This window comes from Cervus canadensis, chromosome 1, assembly GCF_019320065.1.
Source record: "Cervus canadensis isolate Bull #8, Minnesota chromosome 1, ASM1932006v1, whole genome shotgun sequence".
Taxonomy (NCBI): Eukaryota; Metazoa; Chordata; class Mammalia; order Artiodactyla; family Cervidae; genus Cervus; species Cervus canadensis.
Genome location: NC_057386.1, coordinates 92,913,814 through 92,941,581, shown reverse-complemented (window position 1 = coordinate 92,941,581; position 27,768 = coordinate 92,913,814). Strand labels below are relative to the sequence as shown.

Genomic DNA, 27,768 nt, shown 5'->3' with positions numbered 1-27,768 from the left:
CATTGAAAAAAATTCCATGTATATTTGAAATGAATGCAGTTAACAAATTGCCTATTAGTTCATGTTTGGCTGAATTTTTCAAATATTTGGTATATTTACTGATTTTTAGTATGCTTGACTTATCAATAATTAAGCATCAAGCATCAAAAAGCTTCCTTTTTCTGGTAAATTTATTTGGTAAAACCAGTTGGTCATATGAACATTTTTTGGTTTAAAGAGACATACATATCGGAAATAGTTTTTGAGGTTCCTAGTAAAAATATTTTGTTACCATAATTTTTAATATTTATCAGGGAAGATGTTGTGTAAGCTGGTGGGGAAACTGTACTGCAGAATATATTGAAATTGTAGATAAGATACTTGAAAAATTTGTAAGACATTAAAATAGAAATTGACTAGTAACTATAAAATTACATTGGTTTCCTTAGATTAGTAGATTATTTGAATTTGTGTTTATTTCACTAGCATTTATATTTCAGCCTTTTAAGTAGTAATATCAAGTAAATAAGTGGTTACTATAAGCTGAGAGTCTCTTATGAATAATGATTCAAAACAAATACAAACCATGATCTCAACCTGCAGAAAATTAGGAGGGTATCGGGAGAGGGAGCTCTGAAACCTGAGCCCACCTTCGGGCAAGTGAATCTTGGCTGTAGGCGCCCCCCTGGGCGTGGAGGGCTGTGTGTCGTTCCTGTTGGTCAAGGAGAAGGCGGGCTGGGGTCTCAAAGCCAGGGGCAAAGGGGACTTAGCTGCGGCATCTGTCACCCCCATCCTCCTGGCCTCCCTCAGTTCCCCACACTTATGTCTTTCCTTCCTCTCACTGTCTGACTCTGTCCCTCCCCATGACCTATTTGCACCCTCCCACTGCTCCCCTGACCGTGGCCCTCCCCCTGCACCACCCCCTCTTCTACATGTGTGACCCACTTCACTCTATCTGGGGTCTCACCTCCAGCCAGTCTCCAGCTTTCTGCTGTAGTCTGACCTCAAGCCCTTCTGTTGTGGTCTAACCTCTGAACTTTCCACTGTGGTCATGCCCTTGACCTGCAGTCTAACATCCAGCCTTCTCCTGTACTCTGACCTCTCACCCTCCCACAGCAGCTTCACTGCCCTTGTGGTTTAACATCCAACCACTCCAGTGGTCCAAGGTCCACCCTAGAACTCTCCCTTGCTATTTAATCTCCAACTAATGTGGTCTAGATTTACCCGATGGCTCAGCAGTTAAAGAATCCATCTGCAGTACAGAGGAGACAGGAGACGCAGGTTCAATCCCTGGGTCGGGAAGATCCCCTGGAGAAGGAAATGGCAACCCATTCCTGTATTCTTGCCTGAAAAATCCCATGGACAGAGGAGCCTGGCAAGCTACAGTCCAAAGGGTTGCAAAGAGTCAGACACGACAGAGCAACTAAGCACATTGCTTATGTGCATTTATTTATCGATCTCAAGTATATTGCACAAGCATGAATTGTGACCTTAACAAGTACATGTAAGATGTGAATACAGAGGAAATCACCATGATCTGAAGGCAATTAGAGAAAGTAAGGAAGGGCATTAGGATCTGAAATGATCTTTGTAAGTGAACTCAGTAACGTTAATGAAAATTTGCATAGTGTTTTCATAAAGCATTCCAAAGCATATTCATTTATCTCACCTTCACAACTCTGAAAAGAGACAGCTGTTACTGTTATCCCTGAATTAACGGTGAGGAGGTTGAAGAAACATTCAACAACTTGGGCAGACTCATGAAGCCAATAAGTGGGAGAGACATTTAAGAACAATTTTTTGACTGTAGACCCTTGTTCTCTCTGTATGATCATGTTGTTGTTAAAGATGGTTAGCATTTTCCTTAACAAAAAGGTTACCAAAGAGTGTGTTTATTTTAGAAGGGATGAATAATTTGAGTTAAAGTGCAGAACCAAGCATGTTTATGAGGGAAAAACATGAGGAAAAACAACTTGATGAGTGATAAATTTTGTATTGTGTAGTTGGTTAATCCCAGAGATAACGTTTGGGCACCTCCTGAGTGCTGACCATTGTGTTAAAGCAAGTGATGCAGTCAGGATAGTTAGATACAATAGTATGTAGAAATAAAGTTTTAGAAGTAAGCATAGATACTGTAAGATATGATGAACTACTGGGATTGCTTGTTAAAAGAAATAAAAATGTATTTAAAATAAAGTAAAATTAAGTGGAATTTTCCTTTCTCTAGTCTCAGAATAGGTTAATTGGCCATATGCCTTTTATTGATGATAAAGTAAAACTCTGCATCTTATTAATTTTTATTGAAACTTGATATTAAATTATTTTGTCATTTTCCCAACAGAGGATTTAATATATGTGTACAAGTTTCTGTACATTGCAGTTATTTTTAAAAGGAGTTCATATGATATTTAACTTCTGATTTCTTTACTGAATCTAATATTTCTCCTTTAAAGATATCCTTTAAAATTCAAGGAAAATGACTTTAAATATTTAATTATTTTTGCCTGTTATTTTTCTTAGAATATCTTTAATAAGTACTACCATTCATATGCTATTTTGTGACAGTTTCTGTGCTAAAGTTTCACTTATTAGCCCCTAAATTCTCAAAATAAGTCTGTGCAATTGTCCCCATTTTGTAAAAGAGAAGACCAATAGAATTTCAGTCATTTGTTCAAGATTATATAACTAGTAAAATGATAAGCCAGAATATAAACCCAGGACTATCTGGTTGTCAAGAGTTTGTGTTAAAACAATGGTACTTGCTTCTCTCTTTCAAATACACAAAGTTCTGATACTGTAGCACTGTATTATGTACTGAGCATACAAAGATGAGCCTGACACCTTTAGGAGGGTTACAGTTGATTGAAGAATGTGATTCCGGTGAGTATACAATGCATGTAAATGATGTGACTGCCAGAAGGAAAGGCAGTGTGATAGAATAGGGCTAATATCCTTGTATAGTATAAAGAGCTTTTGCCTGTTGGGGTTAAAAAAAAATAAGTATGAAAGGATATGCAGACAAAGTATATGAACACAATTTTGAAAAGCACCAATTAAACCATCTGAACCAGCAGTACAGTAAATCAGCAGTCAATAAAGCTGATTGACTGTAACTCTAAGGTCAAGACTTTGTTTTGCTCACATTGTATTCCCAGGGTCTAGAACAGAGTGTGCACACAGTAGACATTCTGTAGATATTTGTTTTGTGAATAAAGTGACATGAAAAAATGTTCAGTCCTCCTTGTAATTAAAAAATTCAATTAAACTGAGATATCATTTTTCAGTTATCAGTTATCAAGCCACAGCGCCCCAGCTGCCATCAAAAATAAAAACAGAAAGAGAGGTAGAAAGAAATATAATGCAGGAACAGGTACAGTGAAATAGATAGTTGACCATATATTTTTAATAACATAAATTAATCTACTACTTTTGGAAAGCAGTTTGTGATTTATTGTTGCTTAGTCACTCAGTCGTGTTCAACTCTGCAACCCTATGGACTGTAGTTCTCCAGGCTCCTCTGTCCACAGGATTTCACGGGAAAGAATACTGGAGTGGGTTGACATTTCCTTCTCTAGGGGGTCTTCCTGACCCAGGAATCGAACCTGCATCTCCTGCATCTCCTGCATTGGCAGGTAGATTCTGTACCACTGAGCCAGCTGGGAGGTCCTTGTGATTTATAATAGCCTTAAAAATTCATAAACTTTGACCTAGCAAATCTACTTTTGAAATCTATCCTGACAAAATAATTCTGAATATGTAAAATATCTTGTATGGAAATATATGCAATAACATTGTCTACAACAAAAATTTGAAGAAAGTCTAAATATCCAAGTACAGTAAATGGTTAAATAAATCTTTGCAGATCTTTTTAATGAACTATCACTAAAATCTTTGTTACTGTCTATTAAATAACATGGCAAAATTTTGAGTTCAGTGAAAAAAAGTAATACATAACACATGTGCATCTAGGATAGTGTAAAAATTTACAAAGAGAAAAAACTAGAATGAGATATGTCCACAATATTAGATACTTGAGTAGCAGAATATCAGGTGATTTTCTTGCTCTTTTATCTTAAGTTTCTTTAAAGATATAATAGGTATATGAAATACATTAATAATTTTCTTATCTGTAACTGTGATTAGTAAGTAAGCATTTTTACTGTCAAACTGTTTATTTGTTGTACTTCAATTGCTAAGTTATTTCCAACTCTTTGCGAACCCATGAACTGCAGCACATCAGGCTTTTCTGTCTTTCACTGTCTCCCTGATTTTACTCAAAGTCATGTCTGTTGAGTCAGTGATGCCGTCCAACCATGTCATCCTTTGTCGCCCCTTTCTCCTCTTGCCCTCAGTCTTTCCCAGCACCAGAGTCTTTTCCAGTGAGTCAGCTCTTCGCATCAAGTGGTCAAAGTATTGGAGCTTCAGTTTCAGCATTAGACCTTTCAGTGAATATTCAGGATTAATTTCCTTTAGGATTGACTGGTTTGATCTCCTTGCTGTCCAAGGGATGCTCAAGAGTCTTCTCCAACACCACAGTTCGAAAGTGTCAATTCTTTGGCACTCAGCCTTCTTTATGGTTCAACCCTCACATCTATACGTGACTACTGGAAAAACCAAACTTTGACTATACTGACCTTTGTCAGCAAAGTAATGTCTCTGCTTTATAATATACTGTCTACGTTTGTCATAGCTATTCTTCAAAGGAGCAAGCGTTTTTTAATTTAATGGCTGCAGTCACCATCTGCATTGATTTTGGAGCCCAAGAACATGAAATCTGACATTTTCCATATTTTCCCCATCTATTTGCCGTGATCTTAGTTTTTTGAATGTTGAATTTTGAGCCAGCTTTTTCACTCTCCTCTCTCAGCTTGATCAAGAGGTTCTTTAGTTCCTCTTCACTTTCTGTCATTAAAGTGGTATCATCTGCACATCTGAGGTTGTTGATAATTCTCTTGCAATCTTAATTTAGCTCCATCTTAATAACCTTTTAATATTTTTGTATAAAAATTCTTTTTAATTACAATTGAAAACATCATTTTTGATATTAGAATATTTTTATTTTGTTTTTTGAATTTCGATTAATTATACATTTTGTCTCCTATCCCAATAATTTTAGATTTAATTCAAGACTGGTCAAGTGATAGTGCACCAGACATTTTTTCATTTGTTCCATATACATGGAACTTTAAAATCATGTTTCATCAATTTGAAATGATTTGGGCAGCTAATCAGCACAACTGGATTGACTGTTCCACTAAACAACAGGAAAATGGTAGGTACTTTTAAAAAATTAGGTTAAATGTTCTGTTCATTAAGACAAATATCAACAAAAAAAATTGGTATTGATTTTCTAGTTTTAATAGATACTAGAATTGATATTTTTTTGCATTGTCTTGTGAGGCTCTCAGAGAACTATTTCAGAATTCATATTGAACTAAGCAGTTAAGTTTAATTTTGTTTAGGTATGTATTTAAGGCAGTTTTTTTTTTATTTTTTTTTGGAAATTAAATTTCTTTTTCTCTTTTTTTGCAGTGTACCTGGCAGCCTGTGGGGAAACACTAAACATTGATTTTTCTTTGCCTTTTACGGACTTTGTTCCAGCTACATGTAATACCAAGTTCTCTTTAAAAGTACGTATAGTTGGATGCATTGTTTGTTCCACAAGGTTTATTAGTAAGTTTGATTTCCTGGCACTTATCTTTATTCTCTCCAGCCCATTCTGTTGCCAGCCTGTAGTATTTTGGCTTTCCTCCACTGTTCACTAACTTTAGTGTCACAGAATTGCTGCTTTTTTTTTTTTTTTTGGTCATTAATTGCAATATTCTGCCATTCCCATAAATTCCCTAAGTTCCCCTAAGAAGCTGGACAATAATTTGAAAACATATGTGTATTCCAGTATTCATGGCAGTATTATTTACAGTAGCCAGGATATGGAAGCAACTTTAGTGCCCATTGACAGATGAATGAAGTGTGGATGAAGAAAATGTGGTATATAGACTCTTTGGAGTATTACTCAGCCTTAAAAAAGAACAAGATATTGCCATTTGTGACATAGATGACCTAGAAGGGGTATTATGCTTAGTGAAATAAGTCAGACAGAGAAAGACAAAGACTGTATGTTTTCACTTATATTTGGAATCTAAAGAACAAAACAAATGAATGAATAAAACAAAAATAGACTCTGAGATACAAAAAACAAACTAGTGGTTATTAGAATGGGGACGGGTGAAATAGGTGAAGGAGATTAAAAGGTACAAATTACCAGTTATAAAATAAATAAGTCACAGAGATGTAATGTAGAGCACAAGGAATATAATCAATATCTTGTCATAACTTTGTATAATGTGTAATCCATAAGAACATCGAATCACCGTGCTATACAACTAGAATGAGTATATTGAATAATATTGTAAGTAACTGTACTTCACTTAAAAAGAAGTTGGCTGATGAAAAAAAATTCCTTGAGTCATTTTGTTAGAGCTCATTTCTAACCTCTGTTACTAATCTTTATTTTCTCTTAAGAGTTTATTGTAGCTCTAATGTTTTACTGAGTCTGTGAACTAGATTGTACATTTTTTTGTACAGTTGACCCTTGAACAGTCTAGGGATTGGGGTGCTGACTCTCCCTGCCATCAAAATATTCATGTGCAACTTAGAGTTGGTTTTCCCTAGAACCTCCATATCCTTGGTTCCTCTGTATCCAAGGTTCAGCATCGCAGATTCAACCAACTGCAGATTGTATAGTAATGTAGTATTTACCATTGAAAAAAAATCCACGTGTAGGTGGACTTGTGCATTCACACCTGTATTATTCAAAGGCCAGCAGTATTTTATTTCTAATTGTACCCATGAATTCAGGGAATAAACACAAGGACCTTCTTCCTTTTATCCAAAAGCCAGCTCTTAGGAGTTCAGAATTCATGGTACATCTAATTTTAAGGTATTTACAATCAACAGTAGTTGTAGTGTTGATGGAGGTTATGGTGGTAAAAAATAGAAACAATAGTACGAGCAGCCAGCACTTTTTAACATCTTCTTAGTGCCAGACACTATTCCAATTGCTTTATGTATACTAATTCACTTAATTCTCAGAACAACCTTCTTGAAGTAGTTGTTATGTACATTTATGGAATAGGAAACTGAGGAGGCGAGTTTATGTAACTTGTCATTAGCTAGTGAGTGGCTAAGTTGGAATTTGGACCCAGGCAGTAAAGCTTACTATGCTGCCTGTTAAGAAACCAGGCATCAAGATGAGCAAAGATTAGGGCATCTGTAAGGGAAAAAAGTGAAACTCAGTGAAGATCCTGTGATACAATCCTTAAAAGCCAGTTGAGGAACCAAGACTTACTATATATAGACAATCATATTTTTAAAATTAATGAAAATATTGAACATATTCCATCTGAGCTTATATTAGATACTTTTAGTTGTTTTTTTTTTTTTAACTGAATTATATGTGAAATATCCAAGGAAACCTTCTTACTGTTCTCTAAAAATTTTGCAGTTTGTTTCCCTGATTTTTTTCTTGACTTTCTAAGCATAATTTCAGATAATGTAAAATCTTATTCCAGTTACATACTATTCAGTGTATTTTTGCAATTTCAGATTTATTTTTTGTTGAATTTATCCTCAAGCGTATTACAGGTAGAATTTTTTGTAAATAGTATTCTAACAAACTTCTGTACCTGTTTTATTACTTTGGGTTATTATAAATTGTTTTTTAGGGTGAAGATGTTGACCTTCATTTGTTTCTACCAGATTGCCACCCTAGTAAATACTCATTATTTATGCTGGTAAAGAATTGCCACCCCAATAAAATGACTCATGATACTGGTATTCCTGCTGAATGTCAAAGTGGCCAGAAAACAGTTAAACCAAAATGGCGGAACATTACTCAAGAAAAGTAAGTATGTAATATTAGCGATTTAAGTATTTTGTGTTAATGAGGAGAAATTAAGCTTTCAGTTCTTTCAGAGAATAATAGTAAAATTTGTCTATATGTAACTGGTATCTAAATACAATTAAAGGAATAAGTACCTGACTAGAAACTTTATTTTTTACTCTTCTAAGGGCTGGTTGGGTTGAATGCTGGACTGTCCCAAGTGTCATGCTTACAATTGATTATACATGGCATCCAATTTATCCACAAAAAGCAGATGAACAGCTGAAACAGTCATGTAAGTGTTTCTGTATAATCAGTATCTTAAAATATCAAAATTGATAAACATCAAGGATACAAAGAAGAAATTAAAACTTTTTGGAAATGCATCTATTCTTTTGACATAATTATGCATTTCAGGTCATCTGAGATTTTTTGCATAACTTTCTTTGGACATTTGCTATCAGTTACTAGACCACGCTGTTTCTTGGTTTACTTTATCTCATTTAATCCTTAAAGCAACTCTGTGAAATAGATATTATAATATTATTGTCATTGTAGAGTTGAGGAAATATGCTCAGAGAAAGGAATAATTTTCTCAAGGTCTGGTGGGCAGAGCTGGAGTATGAAGTCAGGTATATGTACATCTATAGATTTAGAGTGCTTGATTTTGTAAAATGTTAGTTTCTTTAATGCATTTTGACAGCTGTCGTATTATTTATAGTTTCCCTGAGGCTTAAGTGCGGCTTTATTTGGGTTGAAAGTGGAATTAGAGTCTAGTGAAAATATTTTCTTTGTATTTTTCTGGTTAGTTAAGTATTAAAGAATAGTTTTTGTAACTTTCTTATATATAGGTCTTGATAATGCCACAGTGCATTTGTATAGCTGTTTATGTGAAAATAACTTTATAGTTTAATGTCCAAGTAGAGTTAGAGCCTAATTCTGACCCAGCTTTACTGTATATTGCCAGAACTTGATGAGAATATTGCCGTTGTTAATGAAAACCTTTTATTGATTCTTTGTAGTAGTAATAATAATAAGCAAAGGCTTATTTGGAACTCTTTCTGGATTTGTGTATTTTTGTATGTATGTCAATGAAGTCTATTCTTTATTGCATTTTTAATTATTAGCATTTCAGTTTTGTTTTCACTATATACTGGAGACATTTTATCAGTGTTAGTTGCTTTCCTATTTACAAAATAGAATTTTTTAGTGAATAGTTCCTTGAAGAACTTTTAAGAGATCTTTTTCCCCCTTTCCACTCAAACATTATTCTTTTTTTCCCCTCAATTTATTCCAGTGTCAGAAATGGAAGAAACAATGCTGTCTGTGTTAAGGCCATCTCAGAAAACAGACAGAGTTGTTTCTTCTCCCTCTGCTTCTTCACGTCCTCCTATTGATCCCTCAGAACTTCCACCTGATAAACTTCATGTAGAAATGGAACTTTCTCCAGATTCTCAGATAACTCTCTATGGACCTCTATTAAATGCCTTTCTGTGTATTAAGGTAAGATTTTTAAAAGAATGTCCATATTTTTAAATGTAGGAAAAGCAGTTAACCATCTAATTGATATTGAGACCATTTGAAATGGCCAGTTTTATGATTTAAAGCATTTAGGATATACTATATGTTGACTGAACTTGTGGTGATAGGCTCAATTATAAAATTATTTGTTTAAAATAGTGCTAAAAACTGTTCAGTTTAGCATTTTTTTGAGAAGTTAGTGTATTCTAGGAATTTTGTGCTAGTTGCTAGAGATAAATGATACAGCATCTGTTGCTAAGAAGATAGGCTAGAGGATTATAGCAGGATAGATAGGTACATGGACAATTTTAACACATTGTAATTAATGTGGCAGCAGAAGTATAAAAGAACTTTGTTATCTGAGGATATCTGTACCAGGAAAAGGCTACTTCAAGTGAGTTCATTAAAAACCAACAATTTTACTTCATGGTAAATAATAAGCAAAGAGTTATTTGGAGCTCTATCTTGAAAATTGAAGCAAGTATGTGAAAATGCATTCATTTCAGAGTAGGACAAATTTAGGCTCTGAAGAAATATGCACTGCTTCTTTGTGCAAAGACCAAATCAAGTGTTGATTCATTTTGATAATTTTTCCAGTGAAATATATAATATGATTGTATAGTATGACAGTACTTTATGGTTGCTGTCTGTAGCATGTTTATGGAGAGATGCTATTTTGAGAAAAATATTTGAGCATTTTTTCAGTTTTCTAGACTTTGCTTTTATTCTTTTGATACTCAAATCATGCTTTTAAAAAGACCCCAACAAAACATCACTAATTTTTGTTGATTTACTTTTTTTTATAGGTAACTTCTCTAAGCCGTCCAGATTTTTACTTATCGCTGATATTTTATCTGTGATTTGAGCAGTTGTCCAGAATCACATTCAGCTACTTCATGAAATTTTTCATTTTTTCAGGATTTTGCAAATTCACTTTGCTTTAGATTTTCATTGTACTCTTGGATATCTATTATATCTGATAATCAAAGAGAGACGAATTGACCAAATTTTACCAATCATGAGCAGTAGAGTTAGTTGTGGCACAGGTGTTTGTGTGAATCTGACTTTATCAGTGCTTACTTATTTGCTTCCTTTTGTAATTTCACAATTGCAGAGGTTTGGATATTGAAGGCTTAACTAACAAGTAGTCCTTTAATGTACAGTAACAGGAAAAATTAATTCTGGAAAAGGTCTGGTATGATCAAGGTTGGCCTGGGATGGACACTCAAGGTTGATTAACAAAGGCTCTCTAAAAGAAGTGCTAGCTAAATAAATTTTGAAATTTTTTAAGGTCTCAATATTTGATATCCTATATTTATTAAAAACTGCCATAGAGCATCAGATGATGCAATTTAAGGTAAAAGATGCAAGGGAAAATGTGTTTAATATTTTTGGAAACCTATGGTTTCTGTTTGCCTTTTTTTTCCCCTAAGATTTTAGAGATTCTTGAAGGAATAAAGGAGTAATTCTTCAGATTCAAAGGGAGGAAACACACACAAACACAGATTTTTTTCTCTCATGACCATTTTGTGGCCTAAAATATTCTACAAATATTTCTCTCAGTATCTTATTTTTTTGGCATTACATGTGAATATTTATAAAGGATCTAAAATTGAAGAGGCTGAATTTTATTTTAATTTAAATGTAAGCAATGATTTAGTTACCAGGTGTAGGTGGTTGTATTGATACAAATCAGTTTTGAATACTACTAGAGAAGTATTAACTGTTTTTGCATTACCACATGTATATTGAACCTCCGTTGTTTTAACTAAAAAATTCCATAGTAGTACATAAACAAAAATAAGAACAAAGAGCATAGAGAAACAAAGATATGCCTTTACTTTAAATTTCTTTGTAAATTCTGTTACCTATGTTAGTAGTTTATTATGTTTTGATGCAGACTCTGATAACAGATTTTATAACAACTCTTTATTCGTGTCAAACATTTATTACACTAAATATTACTACTCAAATTCATCATGTTAATTCAGAACTTGTATGAAATATCTACTGAAATAAATTAAAAATTTTTAAGTTTTGACACATTTTATAAAATAATTTATAATCCAGTGAACTCTCTGCTTCCATTTATTAAGAATAGATAACACATAGCTGTTTTTTGTTTTTGCCTTAGTGTCGTGCTCACTTGGAGTTGTTACCTATCTTAAATGTATTACTTTTTTTTCTCTTTAGTTTTAACATGTTTTATTTAGTATCAGTGTTAGAACTTGAAAGTTTTTTGGATATTTTATCTTGTTTTCATTTTAGGAAATAGACTAATACTCTAAAATAGGATAAGGAAATGCTTAGTTTACAAATTTCAGGCTCTAAGGTGAAACATTATTGTTATATATATCTCTTTTGATAGCAATTTATTCTCAATATTTATAGGAAAACTACTTTGGGGAAGATGACATGTACATGGATTTTGAAGAGGTTATTTCAAGTCCCGTTCTGTCCCTGTCAACATCATCCAGTTCTGGATGGACTGCTGTTGGGATGGAAAATGACAAAAAAGAAAATGAAAGTTCAGCAAAGTCAATTCATCCACTTACCTTGCGTCCTTGGGATATTACTGTACTTGTTAATTTGTACAAAGTTCATGGACGTCTTCCTGTTGTGAGTGTTTGCATATCAAAACAGTTGTCTATTATGAAATCTACCTAGCATAGGAAGTGATGTAGTGTGTGCACATACTTACATGAAATAATTCAGATTCAAAACTGTTCTATATTTATCCTTTTGTCTTTATAAAGCTAGTGTATTATTTTCTTCATGATCACTTGATCATTGACAATTTTCCTATTTTTCTTCTTTCACTTTAGCTCCTTCTTTGCTGTTCTGTATAACTTTAGAATATTTTTCCATGTTGTTGAATTGCTAGATTTACAGTTAGCCTGATGGATATCGTAGGACTTTACACTTAGTCTTTTATCTCTGACTCTAGACCAGTTTGGGACCTTTTGGTGGAACTATACAAAATCATGATTCAGCCTTGACCCTGGAGGTTGAATTGTGTCACGGGTTTGGATTCTCCATAGTATCCTGGTTTACGCTAAAGATGACCCTTGGGCCTGTTGGTTCTTATATTGCCCAAAGAACCCGTGGCCATTGGAGTCAGTCCAGATGGGGAGAGAGTGGCCCCTGGAGCATTGTGCTGCATATTGGGTCCATATTATGTTCCTAGGGTCGCACAGGAGAGAAATCAGCTCTGGTGCTTAGTTAACCTAAGGTCTTTTTCTGGGATACAGAATAGTTATTTTTGTCAGTAAGCACCATTCTTCCTTTAGAAAAAAATCAAAATTTTTTAATTGTGTAAGTGTAATTTTTATTTTTCTGTACTTCCTTGGTCTTTAATTTTTCTATATGTTGATTGTGGTTTTTGCTTGACTTTAGCATGGAACAACTGATGGTCCTGAGTGCCCTACAGCTTTTTTGGAAAGACTATGTTTTGAGATGAAAAAAGGATTTAGGGAGACCATGCTGCAACTTGTCCTGTCACCCCTGAATGTGTTTGTCAGTGATAACTATCAGGTAATGTGAAAGTGAGTTGTGGTAGATACTCGGAAATTTATTGTTACTATTTATGGGGTGAAAACAAAGTGTTAACTTCTGTGCATGGACTGTATAGCTTTTTAAATTAGGGACCTTCAGTTTAACTGTATTTTTTGTATTGTGTGAATTGTTTCAAGAATTTTAGCTTTTCTTTTTTTCCCCTGCTGTTCCTTATTTATGTGATCCCAAACAATTATATATCTATTGTTTTTAGAAATTGTAAGAAATACTTTCTGACACTCTTATATGTTTATGAAAGGGTAAAACTAATTGTATAGAATGTTGGTAGATTCTGTTGAAAATCACAACCTAAGTGGTAATATTATATGTTAATCACTCAGTCATGCCTGACTCTTTGCGACACCATAGACTGTAGCCTGCCAGGCTCCTCTGTCCATGGGATTTCCCAGGCAAGGATACTGGAGTGGGTTGCCATTTCCTTCTCCAGGAGATCGTCCCAAACCAGGTATCGAACCCAGGTCTCCTGCATTGCGGGCAGATTCTTTACCATCTGAGCCACGAAAGGAGGTCCAAGTGTTAATGTTAATCAGTATCATAAACCATAAATGGTGGTGGTGGATGGGGAGTCCTGGCATGCTGCAGTCCATGGGGGCACAAAAAGTTGGACACAACTGAGTGACTGAACCAAACTGAACCATAAATCTTGAAAACACGCGTATCTACATGAACACTGATTACTACTTTTCATCCAACATACTTACAAGGTCCTTTGTTAATACCTTCAAGATATCCCTAAGGCTGTTTTGGAAGAGAACTGGTGATATTCATCAAATGGGAATATTTTACATTCCTGGGTACCTTATCACTTTATTATTCTTTTTTTTATGCCAATGACTTTTTTTGGCATCAACCCCTTCTTTAAGTCTCTTTCCTACTTTTAGTCAAGTGGTGTGCTTTAGAGCTGTGATGGATTTTGATGTAAGACAAAGTAAAATTATAGACAGGGTGATGAATCTGACTGTGAATCATCAACAAATGATAACTCACCATGGATTCTGTGAAGTAATTGACCATCTTATATAAAAGAGCATACCCCTTTGCACTCTTCTGCTATAGTGGACTTCCCTGGCGGCTCAGCTGGTAAAGAAGCTGCGTGTAATGTGGGATACCTGGATTCGATAAAACTGTATTATTTTAGTGTAGTAGCTAAAACTTAATATTTAATGTATACTAGTGTTTTCCACAGAACATGTTTCTTTTTTAAAAAACTTTTATTTCAAGAAATTATAGATTTATGGGAGGTTACAGAGATAGTACAGAGTTTCTGTGTTTCCTCCATGTTGACCTCATACATAATTATGGTAAAAAAAAAAAAAAAAAACCAGGAGATTGACATTTGTACACTATGTATGCATAGTTCTGTGACATTTCATCATGGGTAGATTTGTGTAACTGCCACCAAAATTAGCATGCAGAACTAGTCTGTCGTCACAAAGCTCTCACTTGTGTAATACTTTCATTTTAACTTGTCATGTGAAACCTTAAAAATAACTCTGGTCCTTCTTTCTGTAATTAATGGGTCATTAGGATTGGTTTTGTTTTGTTTTGTTTTTGAGAGGCAAATGTATAGAGAAGAAACCAATCTCTGTTTTTCAAATCTCTTGAGGAAATTAATAAAGGTAATAGGGAAATATCTTCTCAGAAAGGCTAATTTCTGAGACTCTTAGGAGAGTAGCTCTGATTTTTTGAGTAACTGATGATACTTCAACTTTTATCTTAATCACTGCATTCTCAAAAGACTTTCCTGGTTATAAAAAATGTTTTATTGAGTTTATTATGAGGGTCCATATTACCCCTAATTGCACAATTATTGGCATACTTGTACAGAGACAGAAGTGTAAAGTGTGATTTATATGGTGATAAGAAGAGGAATTCATGGAGTAGAGATATCAAGACAGTAATAGAAGTATTGACACGAGTGACATTTTGTTTCCCAGATGGCAAACACTTTATAGTTCATGCCGAAGACAAGTATAGTCTATACATATTCTCTAGGAATTTGCTTATCTACTTAATTTGCTTGCATTTTGTAGTGCTAGCATTTCTAAGAAATATTTTTTTCTTTTGTCTCTATACTAATACTCTTTCATGATGGGAAGCTTCACACTGTGACTACCCTCAAGACTCAATTCTGGGTCACTCATCTGTAGCTCCTTATTTCTGGTAGCATTTGTCTTAGTGCACAGCTTCAAGGCTAAGGATCTAATGTGATGGGTCAGTGACCGTGTCCGACTTATGAAGCCACATACATTTTACTTGATCATCTTATGTCTATTAGTTTTATATTAGGGCTGCCAAAGCGAAGTATCCTACACTAGGTATCTTAAAACAACAGAAAATTACTCTTTCACAGTTCTGGAGCCTACAAGTCTGAAACTAGTGTGTTTGGCAGGGCCATGCCCTCTTTCAAGGCTCCCTTGTCTTTTCCTAGCTTTGGTGGTTAACAGTCCTTGGCATTCCCTGTTTTGCAGCTACAAAACAGGGAATCTGTTCTGCATCACTCAAATCTCTGTCTCCATCTTCACTTGGCATTCTCTTCATGAGTCTGTGTGTCTTACCTTTTCCCCTTACAGGGACACTGTTAATTGGACAAAGGCCCATTGTAATACAGTGTAACTACATTTTGACTTGATTACATTTGCCAAGACATCGTATCCAAATAAGATCACACTCACAGGTACCTGAGCTTAGGAACTGAATGTCTTTGTGAAAGAAAGTGAAAGTGAAGTCACTCAGTTTTGTCTGACTCTTTGCGGCTCCTTCCTCCGTGGCATTTTCCAGGCAAGAATACTGTAGTGGGTTGCCATTTCCTTCCCCAAGAATGTCTTTGTAGGGGACACAATTCAACCAACAGAGTGATGTAAGCCATAGTACAATTAAGAATGTAGTCTTTACTGATGTACCAGGTAGTCTTTACCTTTAGGACAACCCAAGATCCACATGTTTGTTTATGTTTTTGGTTTTTTGACAGCGAGTGTTGAGAGAAAGTATATAACCCTGGATGATGTTTGGTTTTTGGCTTGGGCAGTTAACCAAGCTAGTGCACAATAAAGAATACGGGAGGAGGAACTGCTTTACAGGAGAAGAGTATGAGTTTCTGATCATGTTGGGTTTGAAGTACCAGGAAATCAACCTTTATTTTCTAGCATTTTCCAAAGAATGAGCTGCATTATCTTTGTGAAGTAACTCAGATAAACTCACCTAAGTGTCTGTGTAGGTAGAATGTCTTTCAGAAGTCATAAATAGTTGACTTTCTGATGGTATTCTAATACACTAACAACAGATACATATGCAGGCATCCAGCATTCTTGGAAAATACATTTGGATGGTCCCTGTGACAAATACATCTAGATAGATGATCCCATCCAACCATCTCATCCTCTGTCGTCCCCTTCTCCTCTTGCCCTCAATCTTTCCCAGCATCAGGGTCTTTTCCAATGAGTTGGTTCTTTACATAAGGTGACCAGAGTACTGGAGCTTCAACTTCAGCATCAGTTCATCCAGCGAATATTCAGGATTGATTTCCTTCAGGATTGACATTTGTACATATATACTCACTATAATTTCTGTTTCCATTCATCCACTGACAGACACTTAGGTTGTCTCCATATCTTGGCTATTGTAAATAATATTGCAGTGAACATGGGGATGCATGTATCTCTTTGAATTAGTTGTTTCATTTCCTTCGAATAACTACCCAGAAGTGGAATTGCTGAATCATATGGCAGTTCTGTTTTAATTTTTGAGGAACCACCATTATCTTCGATAGTAGCTTTACCAACTTACATTCTCCTTAATAGTGCACGAGGGGTTTTTTGTGTTTTTTTTTTTTTTTCACATCCACACCAACATTTGTTAATTGTTTTTGATGATAGCCATTCTAACAGGTGCGAGGTGATAGGTCACTGTGATTTTCTTTTGCATTTCTCTGATGCTTAGTGACATTGAACGTCTTTTCATGTGTCAGTTGATCATCTGCATGCCTTCTTTGGGAAAATATTCATATTCTCTGACCATTTTTTATATTGGATTGTTTGCCTTTTGGTACAGAGTTGTAGGAATTCTTTATATATTTTAGATTTTAGCCCTGTATCAGATTTATGACTGGCAAATATTTTTTTCCTTCTGCTGGTTGCCTTTCCATTTGTTGATAGTTGCCTTTCCATTTGTTGATAATTTCCTTTCCTTTGAAGAAGCATTTTAGTTTGATTTAGTCCCATTTGTATATTTTACTATTGTTGCTTTGCCTTTGGTGTTAGATTCAAAAATAATCACCAAGCTTATGTCAGGGAGTCTACTGCTGATATTTTCTTCTAGGAGTTTTATGGTTTTAGGTCTTACATTCAAGTCTGTAATTCATTTTTAGTTGATTTTTGTGTGTGGTATAAAATAGTGATTGTGTTTCATTCTTTTAAGATGTGGTACCCAGTTTTCCCAGCACTGTCTGTTGAAGAGGCTCTTCTTTCCTCATTATATATTTTTGGATCCTCTGTCATAAATTAACTGGCCATATATATGTGTGTTTATTTCTGGGCTCTCTATTCTGTTCCATTGATTTATGTGTCTGTTTTTATGCTGATACCATACTGTTTTGATTATCACAGCTTTGTGATAGAGTTTGAGGTAAGAGAGTATGATGCCTCCAGTTTTATTCTTTTTCAAGGTTACTTTGGCTATTTGGGATTTTTGTGGTTCTATACAAATTTTAGGATTATTTGCTAATACTTTGAAGGATGGCATTGGAATTTTGATAGGGATTGCATTGAGTCTATAGATTGCTTTGGGTGATGTGGACATTTGAGCAGTATTGATTCAACTAAGCCAAGATCCACATGTATCTTTGAACTCAAGAAAAGCTATCAAAAACTTTATATTGAGAATTATAGAATCTCAATGCCAGAAGTGAGCTTCATTGACCATCCTTTGCAGCTGCCTCACAGAAAATAGAAGGGAACTGATGCCTGGAGATAGGTGATTTTATACACTATCACACATCTTGGACAAAAAATGTATCAGAAGACTCTCTAGAGCTTTTATTATAGTCACAATTTGAAATGACCTTTTGAAATACCATTTGAATTCAATTTAGCCCTGTCCTTAAAAACACTTTTTAATGAATGCAGGTTCCAAAATTTGTGCTGAAACAAGGAACATTAACGCTGTAAGATGACCTGCACATACACACTAAAAATACTGTCATGGTAAAATTAAGATAAATAATTTCAAGTGTAAAAAGTGCTGCAAGGAAATGAATGAAGTGCTTTGGTAGCATGTAATGGCTTTGAGATAACTGTTGTTTTTCAGTCACTAAGTCATGTCTGACTCTTTGCAACGCTATAGATTGCAGCATGCCAAACTCCTCTGTACTCCACTGTCTCCTGGAGTTTGTTCAGATTCAGGTCCATTGAGTTGGTGATGCTACCTAACCATCTCATCCTCTGCCGCCCTCTTCTCTTTTTGCCTTCATTCTTTCCTAGCATCAGGGTCTTTTCCATTGAGTTGGCTGTTTGCATCAGCTGGCCAAAGTATTGGAGCTTCAGCTTCAGAATCAGTGAATATTCAGGATTGATTTCTTTTAGGATTGACTGGTTTGATCTCCTTGCTGTCCAAGGAACTCTGAAGCGTTTTCTCTAGCACCGCAATTTGAAACTATCAATTCTTCAGGGCTCAGCATTCTTTATGGTCCAACTCTTACATTCGTACATGACTACTGGAAAAGCTATAGCTTTGACTATATGGACCTTTGTCAGCAAAGGTCTCTGCTTTTTAATATGCTGTCTAGGTTTTTCATAGCTTTTTCCAGGGAGCAAACATCTTTTAATTTTATGTCTGCAGTCACCACATGCTATGATTTTGGAGCCTAAGGAAATCAAATCTGTCACTATTTCTACTTTTTCCCCATCTGTTTGCTATGAAGTGATGGGACTGGATGCCATGATCTTCATTTTTTGAATGTTGAGTTTAAAGCCAGCGTTTTCACTCTCCTCTTTCACCCTCATCAAGAGGCTCTTTAGTTCCCTATCACTTTCTCCCATTAGGATGGTATCATCTGCATATCTGAAGTTTTTGCTAATTCTTCCAACAGTCTTCATTCCAGCTTGTGATTTATCCAGGCTGGCATTTCTCATGATGTACTTTGCATATAAATTAAATAAGTGGGGTGACAGTATACAGCTTTGTCATAGTCGTTTTCCAGTTTTGAACCAGTCAATTGTTCCATGTCTGGCTCTAACAGTTGCTTCTTGACCTGCATACAGGTTTCTCAGGAGGCAGGTAAGGTGATCTGCTATTCCCATCTCTTTAAATAAGAATTTTTGATAGTTTGTTGTGATGTGCACAGTCAAGGGTTTTAGTATAGTCAGTGAAACAGACATAGTTGTTTTTCTGGAATTCTGTTGCTTTCTCCATGATCCAGCAAATGTTGATAATTTGATCTCTGGTCTTTAGGTAAGAACATGGTAAAACTTGCCTTTTTAAAAGATCTCTGTGGTGTTCTTGTAGAGTATGGAGCAGAACAATGTAAAAGTAAATGCTGGGAGATCATGGCAAGAGGTTGTATTATTTGAATCAGGATGATAGCAGGAAGCTGAAAGAAACTCAGTGCATTTGTGAGAGGCTGGGAGGTAGATTCAATAAAAGTTGGTGACCGATGGCTAGGGCATTACCAAACTTACTTGATTCTTTTTTCCTAATAACAATCTGTGAACCTAGTGTTCCATGGAACGTCCTGCTTTAGGACATATCCTTTAGCTTTCTGAATAAGTGTTAGAAATTTTCTCTTTGAAATGTTGATGCTTTTTAGTTATGAGTATATAATTATTCTCTGTAAGAGAGATCTCTCCTTTTAATATTTACATAATTCTCAAAATCTTTTTGGAAGATGGTTTTCTTTGCTAGTTCCTCATTATGGTCTTAATGGGTCTTTTTTCTTCCATGTTATTTTCTTTTTTTTGATACTTTAATCTCATGATTCCTGTCTTGTCACAAAAGATTGGTCTTTCACATTCCCTGTAAGTCAGAATACTTCTTTTTATTTATTGAGGTGCCTACCAAAGAGAGATCTGCATTTTTTTTAAGACTTTGCTGTCTTGCTTTGCAGTTGGGCTTTTACAGATAATGTCACTAAAGTAGCTGAACTCAGACTACTTTTATGGATACAAGGCTGTGTTAAGAGCTTTGGATCCTAAAGTCTTATTTTCCAGATAGTGTGTTTTTACCACTTGTCTCGGGGGGAAAAGGCAACTAGCAATTATAAATGCTGATTTTTCTTGTGCTTATTGTTTTCAGCAGCGACCGCCTGTGGATGAAGTGCTCAGGGAAGGTCACATCAATTTGTCAGGTCTCCAACTGAGAGCACATGCTATGTTCTCAGCGGAAGGTCTTCCTTTGGGAAGTGATTCCTTAGAATACGCATGGCTAATTGATGTGCAGGCTGGAAGCCTTACAGCTAAGGTCACAGCACCACAGGTATGTTCTCAGGTCTCAGAATGCTATCTCCTGACTTACTTCCTTTTTCCTTTACTGACCCACCTCCCCAAGAAAAAGTTGTATGCCCATTTGAATATTCATTTTACGTCCACTTGCCACTAAGAATTTTCTTAGTCATGGATGAGTCAGAGACAAGTTTCAGTTTTCTGGGCCACATAAAATTGATGGGTGTAGTTTTTTATAGTCCTGTGTAATATTTTCAAGAATTCAAGACTTTTTTTGAGAAGCACTCAGGATGAGAAATTTCTGGAAATCAAGTTATATATTATTAAAATTATATTACTTGACTCTCCACTGTTGGGACAATCTTGTTTTTCCAGTACATTGGATAATTTTCTGAGAACTTTACTTTTTTGTGTATTTCTTAGGTAGGATTTGAAGGGGGCATTTATAATATTAAGGTAGCATGTTTCTTTACTTGTCAGGTCCTAAAGCAAGGTAGCATCATTTGAATCTGCACTTAGTGATATGGATACTAATTTAGAAAAATAACAATGAATTTATTGGCAGAAAATCTCATGTAGAAGACTAGTTGTAATCCCTTTGGATAAATTCTCCTTCCCTCTCACTGTCCCACTTAGTGTTTAGGAATCTCAGAGGGCTTAAGGGTTACTGTCAGCCTCCCTGACAAAGGTTCTGCATCCACAGGTTCACCCAGTCATGGATTCAGCCCACTGCAGATGTGAAGCCTAAGGATTCAGAGGGCTGACTGTAACCCTTAGTTATAGAAATGGGCCATTAAAATTTAGTGAAATGTCTGTACTACTATAAAACTTCACTTGTTGAGACAAATACAGTTAAACCTCATTTTCTTGTGTTTCACAGATTTTGCTTTCTGGTTGTGTGTGTTTTTTTTGGATTTTTTTTTTTAATTGAAGGTTTGTGGTAATGCTGCATCAAGCAAGTCTGTTAGCACCATTTTTCTAACAGCATTTGTTCAATTTATGTACCTGTGTCACATATTGCTAATTCTTGCACTATTTCAGACTTTTTCATTATTATTGTATTTGTTATGGTGATCTATGATTAGTGATCTTTTATGTTAGTTACTATTTCAAAAGGATCATGACTCATCAAAGGCTCGGTTTAGTATTTTTTAACAGTAAAGTGCCTTTTAATTAAGATATATATGTCATTTTTTTTAAGATATATTGCTGTTGTACACAGGATAGACTACTAGTTACTTGTAAACATAACTTATGTGCACTGGGAAACCAAAAAAATTGTGACTTACTTTATTGTGATATTCACAATGTTGCAAATTTACTGTGGTGGTCTGGAACCAAATCCACAGTATCTGTGAGGTATGCCTGTGTTTATAATATGCATTTCATAATTAGTGTTTCAAAAGATTGAAATGTGGTAGACATGTACATACTCAGTTTTTAGTAGAATTACAAAATGAGTGTGAAACATGTAATTTAGAGGTAATAGTGGCAACCTGCAGATAAATAAAGACTTGTTTGTTGTTGTTCAATTGCTAAGTATTGTCTGACTCTTTGTGACCCCATGGACTGTAGTCTACCAGGCTCCTCTGTCCATGGAATTTCCCAGGCAAGAATACTGGAGTGGGTTGCCATTCCCTTCTCCAGGGGATCTTCCCGACCCAGGGATCAAGCCCAGGTTTCTGCCATGGCAGGTGGTCTCTTTACCACTGAGCCACCAGACTAGATAACTTGTATTGATTATATCTGAAGGAAATATTTGAAGGGAAACAAAAATTAAGATTCTAGAAATAGTAGGAAAATAAGTAGAATTGAAAAAAGATATTTAATATAAAAATGATGGAAATAAACATATAGTAATGGTTGAAAACAAATATTTAGTGCTTACATACCTCATAACTTTTGTATCTGCCATTTTCTGTCTCTAAATCTGTAAGTAAAAACTGAAGCATGTAATAAAAACAGCTTATTCCCTAACAAGCATGCAGTGAAGCCATGCTGACTCTTGAAGACTGGACACAGTTCTTTTAATCTAAAGATTGCTAGAATCTCAGCTTTTATTAGAAGCTGAAACATTTCTCTTTCTTCCACACTGAAATCCTGGCATCACTGTTTCTCTTAAGGTTCATGAATCCATTGGTGCTTTTAGTGTTTATTCTAGTCTTTGTGTATTTTAAAAGTAAACTCATATTTTCTGAGAGTTTAAATTATGTACTTTTGGGGGGCAGGGATAATACAGTGTATACCCCTGGCTCAGTGTTTATTGTAAACTGATAAATTATGACCCTAAGATTTTTTAAAAACTCAGGATTTGATGAAAATTGATATATACTTAAACTTCTATTCATGAAAGTTCTTTTAATCTTCAAATACCTGATTTTCTAAAATTTTAGCTTAGTAGATATAAATTTCACTTTGAACCTTGGTTTATTGTCAGATAAAGAATTCTAGGTGCTTTTCTGTGCACAGAATTCGGAGTAGTCATATAAGAAGAAAGATAAAACCTTTAAGAAAAATAACTGGCTTTAGAGGTTGCTGAAGTTTCATTTTTCAGTTGAAATGATTTTTCATTTTGGCAATGCATTTTGTCATTTACAAATGAACAGTAACGTAAGCTTATAAATGATGTCAAGGTAGAAAAATGATATTGGCTAACAAGTAGATTATATAGCAGGTATAAAGCACTGTTTGGATTCTTTCAAGTTGTATTAATATTCTTGATAAACTTTTGAACTGTGAACACTTGTTTAGGACACTAACAGTGTTGTCAACCTGTCATGGCTTATTCGTAGCTGGCTTGTCTCTTGGAGTGGGGACAGACATTTATTTTTCATGTGGTATGTCGAGAGTATGAACTGGAAAGACCAAAATCAGTAGTAGTATGTCAGCATGGAATTGATCGACGCTTCTGTGAATCCAAGGTATGTTAAAAATATGTTAGCAGTATTACAAACATTTATGTTTTTTTTTCAAAATGAAAGTTCAGTTTTTTCAATTAATAAAATTATTTTGCTAATTTATAGTCATTTTTATTTAGTTGTAAATATCTAAAATGAGGTAATTCTTAAAGCATACACTCACAAGTAAATGGAGATATTATAAAATTGTATCTCTTAAATTTTTATTGTTAACATTAACATCTTTCTGCATTATTACACTAACTCTTCGGGATATAGCTGTGTACTTATGTAGAAGATTTAGAAAGTGGAGAAGGAAGGTTGAATTCCTTGCATGACATTGTTGGCAGACCCTTCTGGAACACACATGTTCTCCTAGAATGTGATTAATGATGTTGGGCATTTGCCTAGTTTCCTGACCCTAAATCTTACGCTCTTTCTGCAGCATTGCACTACTGCGGCTAAGGGTTATTACACTACTTTGAAGAGGGTTGTAGGAAGTTGATAATAATTCCTGAAATCATGTATAGTGAGATACAGGGTGTTATTTTGTAGTAAAGAATGTTCCTTATGAATTTGGGGTGTGGAACATTTTTTAAAGTATGTTCATTTGAGAAATGAGCAACTTGAAACAGTGCAGTTTCAGAAAAGAAAAATAGCTGACCCCAATTCTGCATCATAGAGATAACCATTTCTAACAATTTGGCTTTTCTTTCCAGTTTCTTTTCTCTGTGTCTTTCCTTTCTTTTTTCTTTTGTATACAAACCATATGTTTGCTATTGTATTACTGTGAATTGGAAATAATTCATTCAGCTTTTAATTTTATATCCAAAAAAATCAGTAACCTGTGCTTATTTATCATCAATAAAACAGCTATAATTGGTGATAAAAATTACTTTTTTCTTGTTATAAACACACCACCAGGCTCTGGGGTATTGGTTCCTTAGTCATTAGTTTCTTATGGGTGATTTGTTTATGTTGTAGGCATCTCCTCCCTTTATTATTTTTTTAATACTGAAAGCTTTAAGTTGTATTGTAATTTTTAAAAAAAATTAGCTTCATTGAGCCGTAAATTCCATACAGTTTCACCCGTTTTAAGTTGGAGTTTTGAGAAATGTTACAGGTACTGATGTAGCCATTACCGCCAAGAAAGATCTAGAACATTTCTGTCACCTTAGCAAATTCCTTAGTAACCCTTTGCAGTCAGCCACTACTTGCAGCCCCTGATATTCTGTCATTTTAGATCAGAGTTTTTAAAAGGCCTATCTTGTGTGGAGGAAATACATTAGTATAGAACACTGACTTTCATATGAGACGCCTTCCTTGCAGTCCTGGCTCTGCTACTGATGAGCAGAGTACATGCTGTTGGGTTGGTACTTTACTCAGAGCTGCTGTTTCACAAAGAAGTTCATTGAAGGTGATGTGTATGTTATCTTCCAACCTAATCATGACTAAATCTATGTTTTAGGAATAAATAATAAAATAACAAAAATAAGTGTGTGTGGACTTTTCAAGATATCAGCGTAACATTTACAGTTCATATATTTGTGGATGTATAAAAATGTGCATGTGTATGGAGTATGAAATACTCTTAAAATCTTAAAACTTTGAATTCCTATACAGTTCATATAAACCTGTGATATTGTTTATCAGTTTACTTTGCTATTCTTTTTGAGTTTTAATAAGAAATTAGGTTTCTATTCTGTCAATTTAATGTTGTCACTTTTGAATGAAAGTGACATATGGTTATTTATGAGTTAGTTTTCTTAATTGGCAAGAATTTAAATGCTCATTGTTTCATTTCTCATTATAAATATATCTATATATAATTTATCATTATTAAAAGGTGAAATTGCTAATTTAAAATACACATGTAACCAGAATTTTGTTTTGTTAAATAAGCACACTTACATATCAAAATAATTAATTGATGGTGAAGAATTAAGAGTTGAATCCATTTCATTTTAGTTGAGTTGTATTCCGGGGCCTTGTCCAACCTCAGATGACTTGAAGTATACCATGACTCGTTTAGCAGTAGATGGAGCCGACATTTATATTGTGGAGCATGGCTGTGCTACAAATATAAAGGTACACATTTGTCTGTTTCTTGGTCAGTGTAATCCTTTTTCCTCTTAGCCAAACCAAACCTCTATTTCTTGAAGTAAATCACATATTTTTAGTTTGCCATCGCAGAATACTACAACATTCTAGGAGGGAGCTTTCTATTTTTTAATTCACCTGTGTTCTTTTCCAGTCTTATTTTCTTTTAAGACATACTTTCAATACTTTTTTCTTTTACTGAATTTTTATAACCTTGCTTTATGGCTGGAATATAAACTAGTAGGTTGCTTTTATGACAGGAACATAAACTCGTAATGTTTTTAGACGATTTAATTTTGAATGCCTTTAGGCTTTATTTATTTAACGTCTTGCCTGGCTCCTGGAAACATTTGTTTGCCACCGCTGCTTTAAGGGTTACTGTTGAAAATCAGGCATTGAGAGTCTGTGATTCATCTGTTGCTGCCCTTCTTATTTTTCTTTTCTCCTCTCATTTCATTTGGAATTATAGTCTTCTCCTTTCACCTTCTTTTTAAATTTTAATGTTTATTTTTATTCTGTTGCTTTATCTTTTCTGTTTCCACTTTCTCATTTTTCCTTTCTTTCTTCCATTTGTCAGGCTATTTGAAATAATTACTTATTTCAAATAGCCTGACTATTTGAAATAATTACTTATTCTATAGTTTACTGTAATAAGTTGCTTAAAAATACAGAAACTACAGTTTTGTTTCTTTTTCTTCATTCAACTTTAGATGGGTGCAATTCGGGTTGCAAACTGTAATCTCCACAATCAGTCAGTTGGGGAAGGAATAAGTGCTGCAATTCAGGATTTTCAAGTGAGACAATACATTGAACAGTTAAATAATTCCCGAGTTGGACTTCAGCCTGCAGTACTTCGGAGGGCCTATTGGCTTGAAGCTGGGTCAGCCAACTTAGGACTTATCACTGTTGATATTGCATTAGCTGCTGATCATCATTCTAAACATGAGGCCCAAAGACATTTCTTAGAAACTCATGATGCCAGAACTAAGAGGTAAGTGAAATTTAGGAATGGTAATAAAGTTCAATGAGATGTACTAGATAATTATAGAGGAAATCCTACTGCTAGGAATAAAATAAGAACATCTTAAAGACTGAATGTGATTGTGCTGGGTACACTTCAGTGAGTAAATAAGAATTTGATATTTAAATAATCACATAGTATATATCATCTCTGATGGTGCGGTTGCTGGGAAAAAAATATTTTCTGATATGTTTCTAAGCCCATGCTATGTGTGTCAACAGTGAAACAAATATAAATTACTGCCCCCCATAACATTTCGTAATGCATTTACACCCCTTCTTTCTCACCAAAGCCCTCCACTTCCAATTTGTCATTCCTAGAAAACACCATTACTAATCACCATTTATTCTACAAAACTTCTGTTGTAGGTCTTCACAGTTGCAGGGAAGACAAAAAGTACCTAAACCTTAAGAAATAATTTTTAAATAGTTTCCAAAGCTTCTTACTGAATTACATCTGTTTAAAATGATAGTATGACTTTTTCCATCCTCATCTCTTCCCTTCTTAAGTTTATAAAGTTTACAAAGCTTGTTTTAAAAATAGAGAAAACTATTAAGAAATAAAGGAAAATAATTATCATAATCCTACCACATTGAATTTGTTACATTTCTTCCCAGTATTTTTAATGTATTTCTGTTAAGCTTGAAATCATCCTGTATTTGCACTTTAAAATTCTGCATTTCTGTAATTGTTACCTTTTTTTTTAAAAAAAAAAAAAAGCAAAACTCTTTTTTTTTTTTTTATTGTTTTTACCAGCAGCAAAGTAAGATTTTGGGGGAATAGCAAAGAATTGCAATTCAAGACAAGCAGACTTTGGCGAAACATAGGCAAGTTTGGAGAATAAAGGAGAGGGTCTTGCTTCTATAGAGGAAAGGAGATTGGGGAGGCTGTCTGGTTCTTCATTGGCTGCAGCCCTTTGGCAGCTTGTTTTTCCTGAGTCAGAAGGCTGGGGTCTGTGAGCTGTACTTAGCCGTTTCCCATATATTAAATATATAGATTGTTTCTAAATTTTTCATTGTAAATGGCTTTTCCCACAATTTCTGGGTATATCCTTTAAATAGTTTCCTCAGAAGGGGGTGTGACTGTTAAAGACTGAGCTTTTGATATGCTTTCCCAAGTTACTTCCTGGACGCTTTTCAATTTATATTCCCCGTGGCTGTTTAAGAGAGTCTCTGTCTTACTGCACCTTTGCCACCCTCTGAGTGTTTTACAGTAACTGAAAGGTGGTATCTCTGTCTTATTTTGCATTTCTTTATTTTGGGATTATTTAATACTTTTTTTTCAGATATTTATTAGATATTTTCCCTCATTTGTGAATTACCTGCTAGTATCCTATATACATTTATTTATTGGGATCTT

The 27,768-nt window shown here is 34.7% G+C and overlaps 1 protein-coding gene across 9 annotated transcripts in view; it reads left to right on the top strand.

Moving 5' to 3' along the window:
• Positions 1-27,768, top strand: part of KIAA1109 (KIAA1109 ortholog) — a 196,994-nt gene that overhangs the window by 52,502 nt on the left and 116,724 nt on the right. For 8 of the 9 annotated variants that reach the window (XM_043487162.1, XM_043487179.1, XM_043487185.1 and 5 more), the window contains 11 exons: positions 5,096-5,251; positions 5,512-5,609; positions 7,704-7,882; positions 8,050-8,156; positions 9,159-9,364; positions 11,774-12,001; positions 12,779-12,916; positions 20,246-20,425; positions 23,184-23,312; positions 25,257-25,376; positions 26,099-26,379. In XM_043487162.1, the coding sequence (XP_043343097.1) occupies positions 5,096-5,251; positions 5,512-5,609; positions 7,704-7,882; positions 8,050-8,156; positions 9,159-9,364; positions 11,774-12,001; positions 12,779-12,916; positions 20,246-20,425; positions 23,184-23,312; positions 25,257-25,376; positions 26,099-26,379 (1,822 nt within the window). The remainder of the gene's footprint in view (positions 1-5,095; positions 5,252-5,511; positions 5,610-7,703; positions 7,883-8,049; positions 8,157-9,158; positions 9,365-11,773; positions 12,002-12,778; positions 12,917-20,245; positions 20,426-23,183; positions 23,313-25,256; positions 25,377-26,098; positions 26,380-27,768) is intronic. The other variant, XM_043487171.1, reaches the window with a different exon arrangement.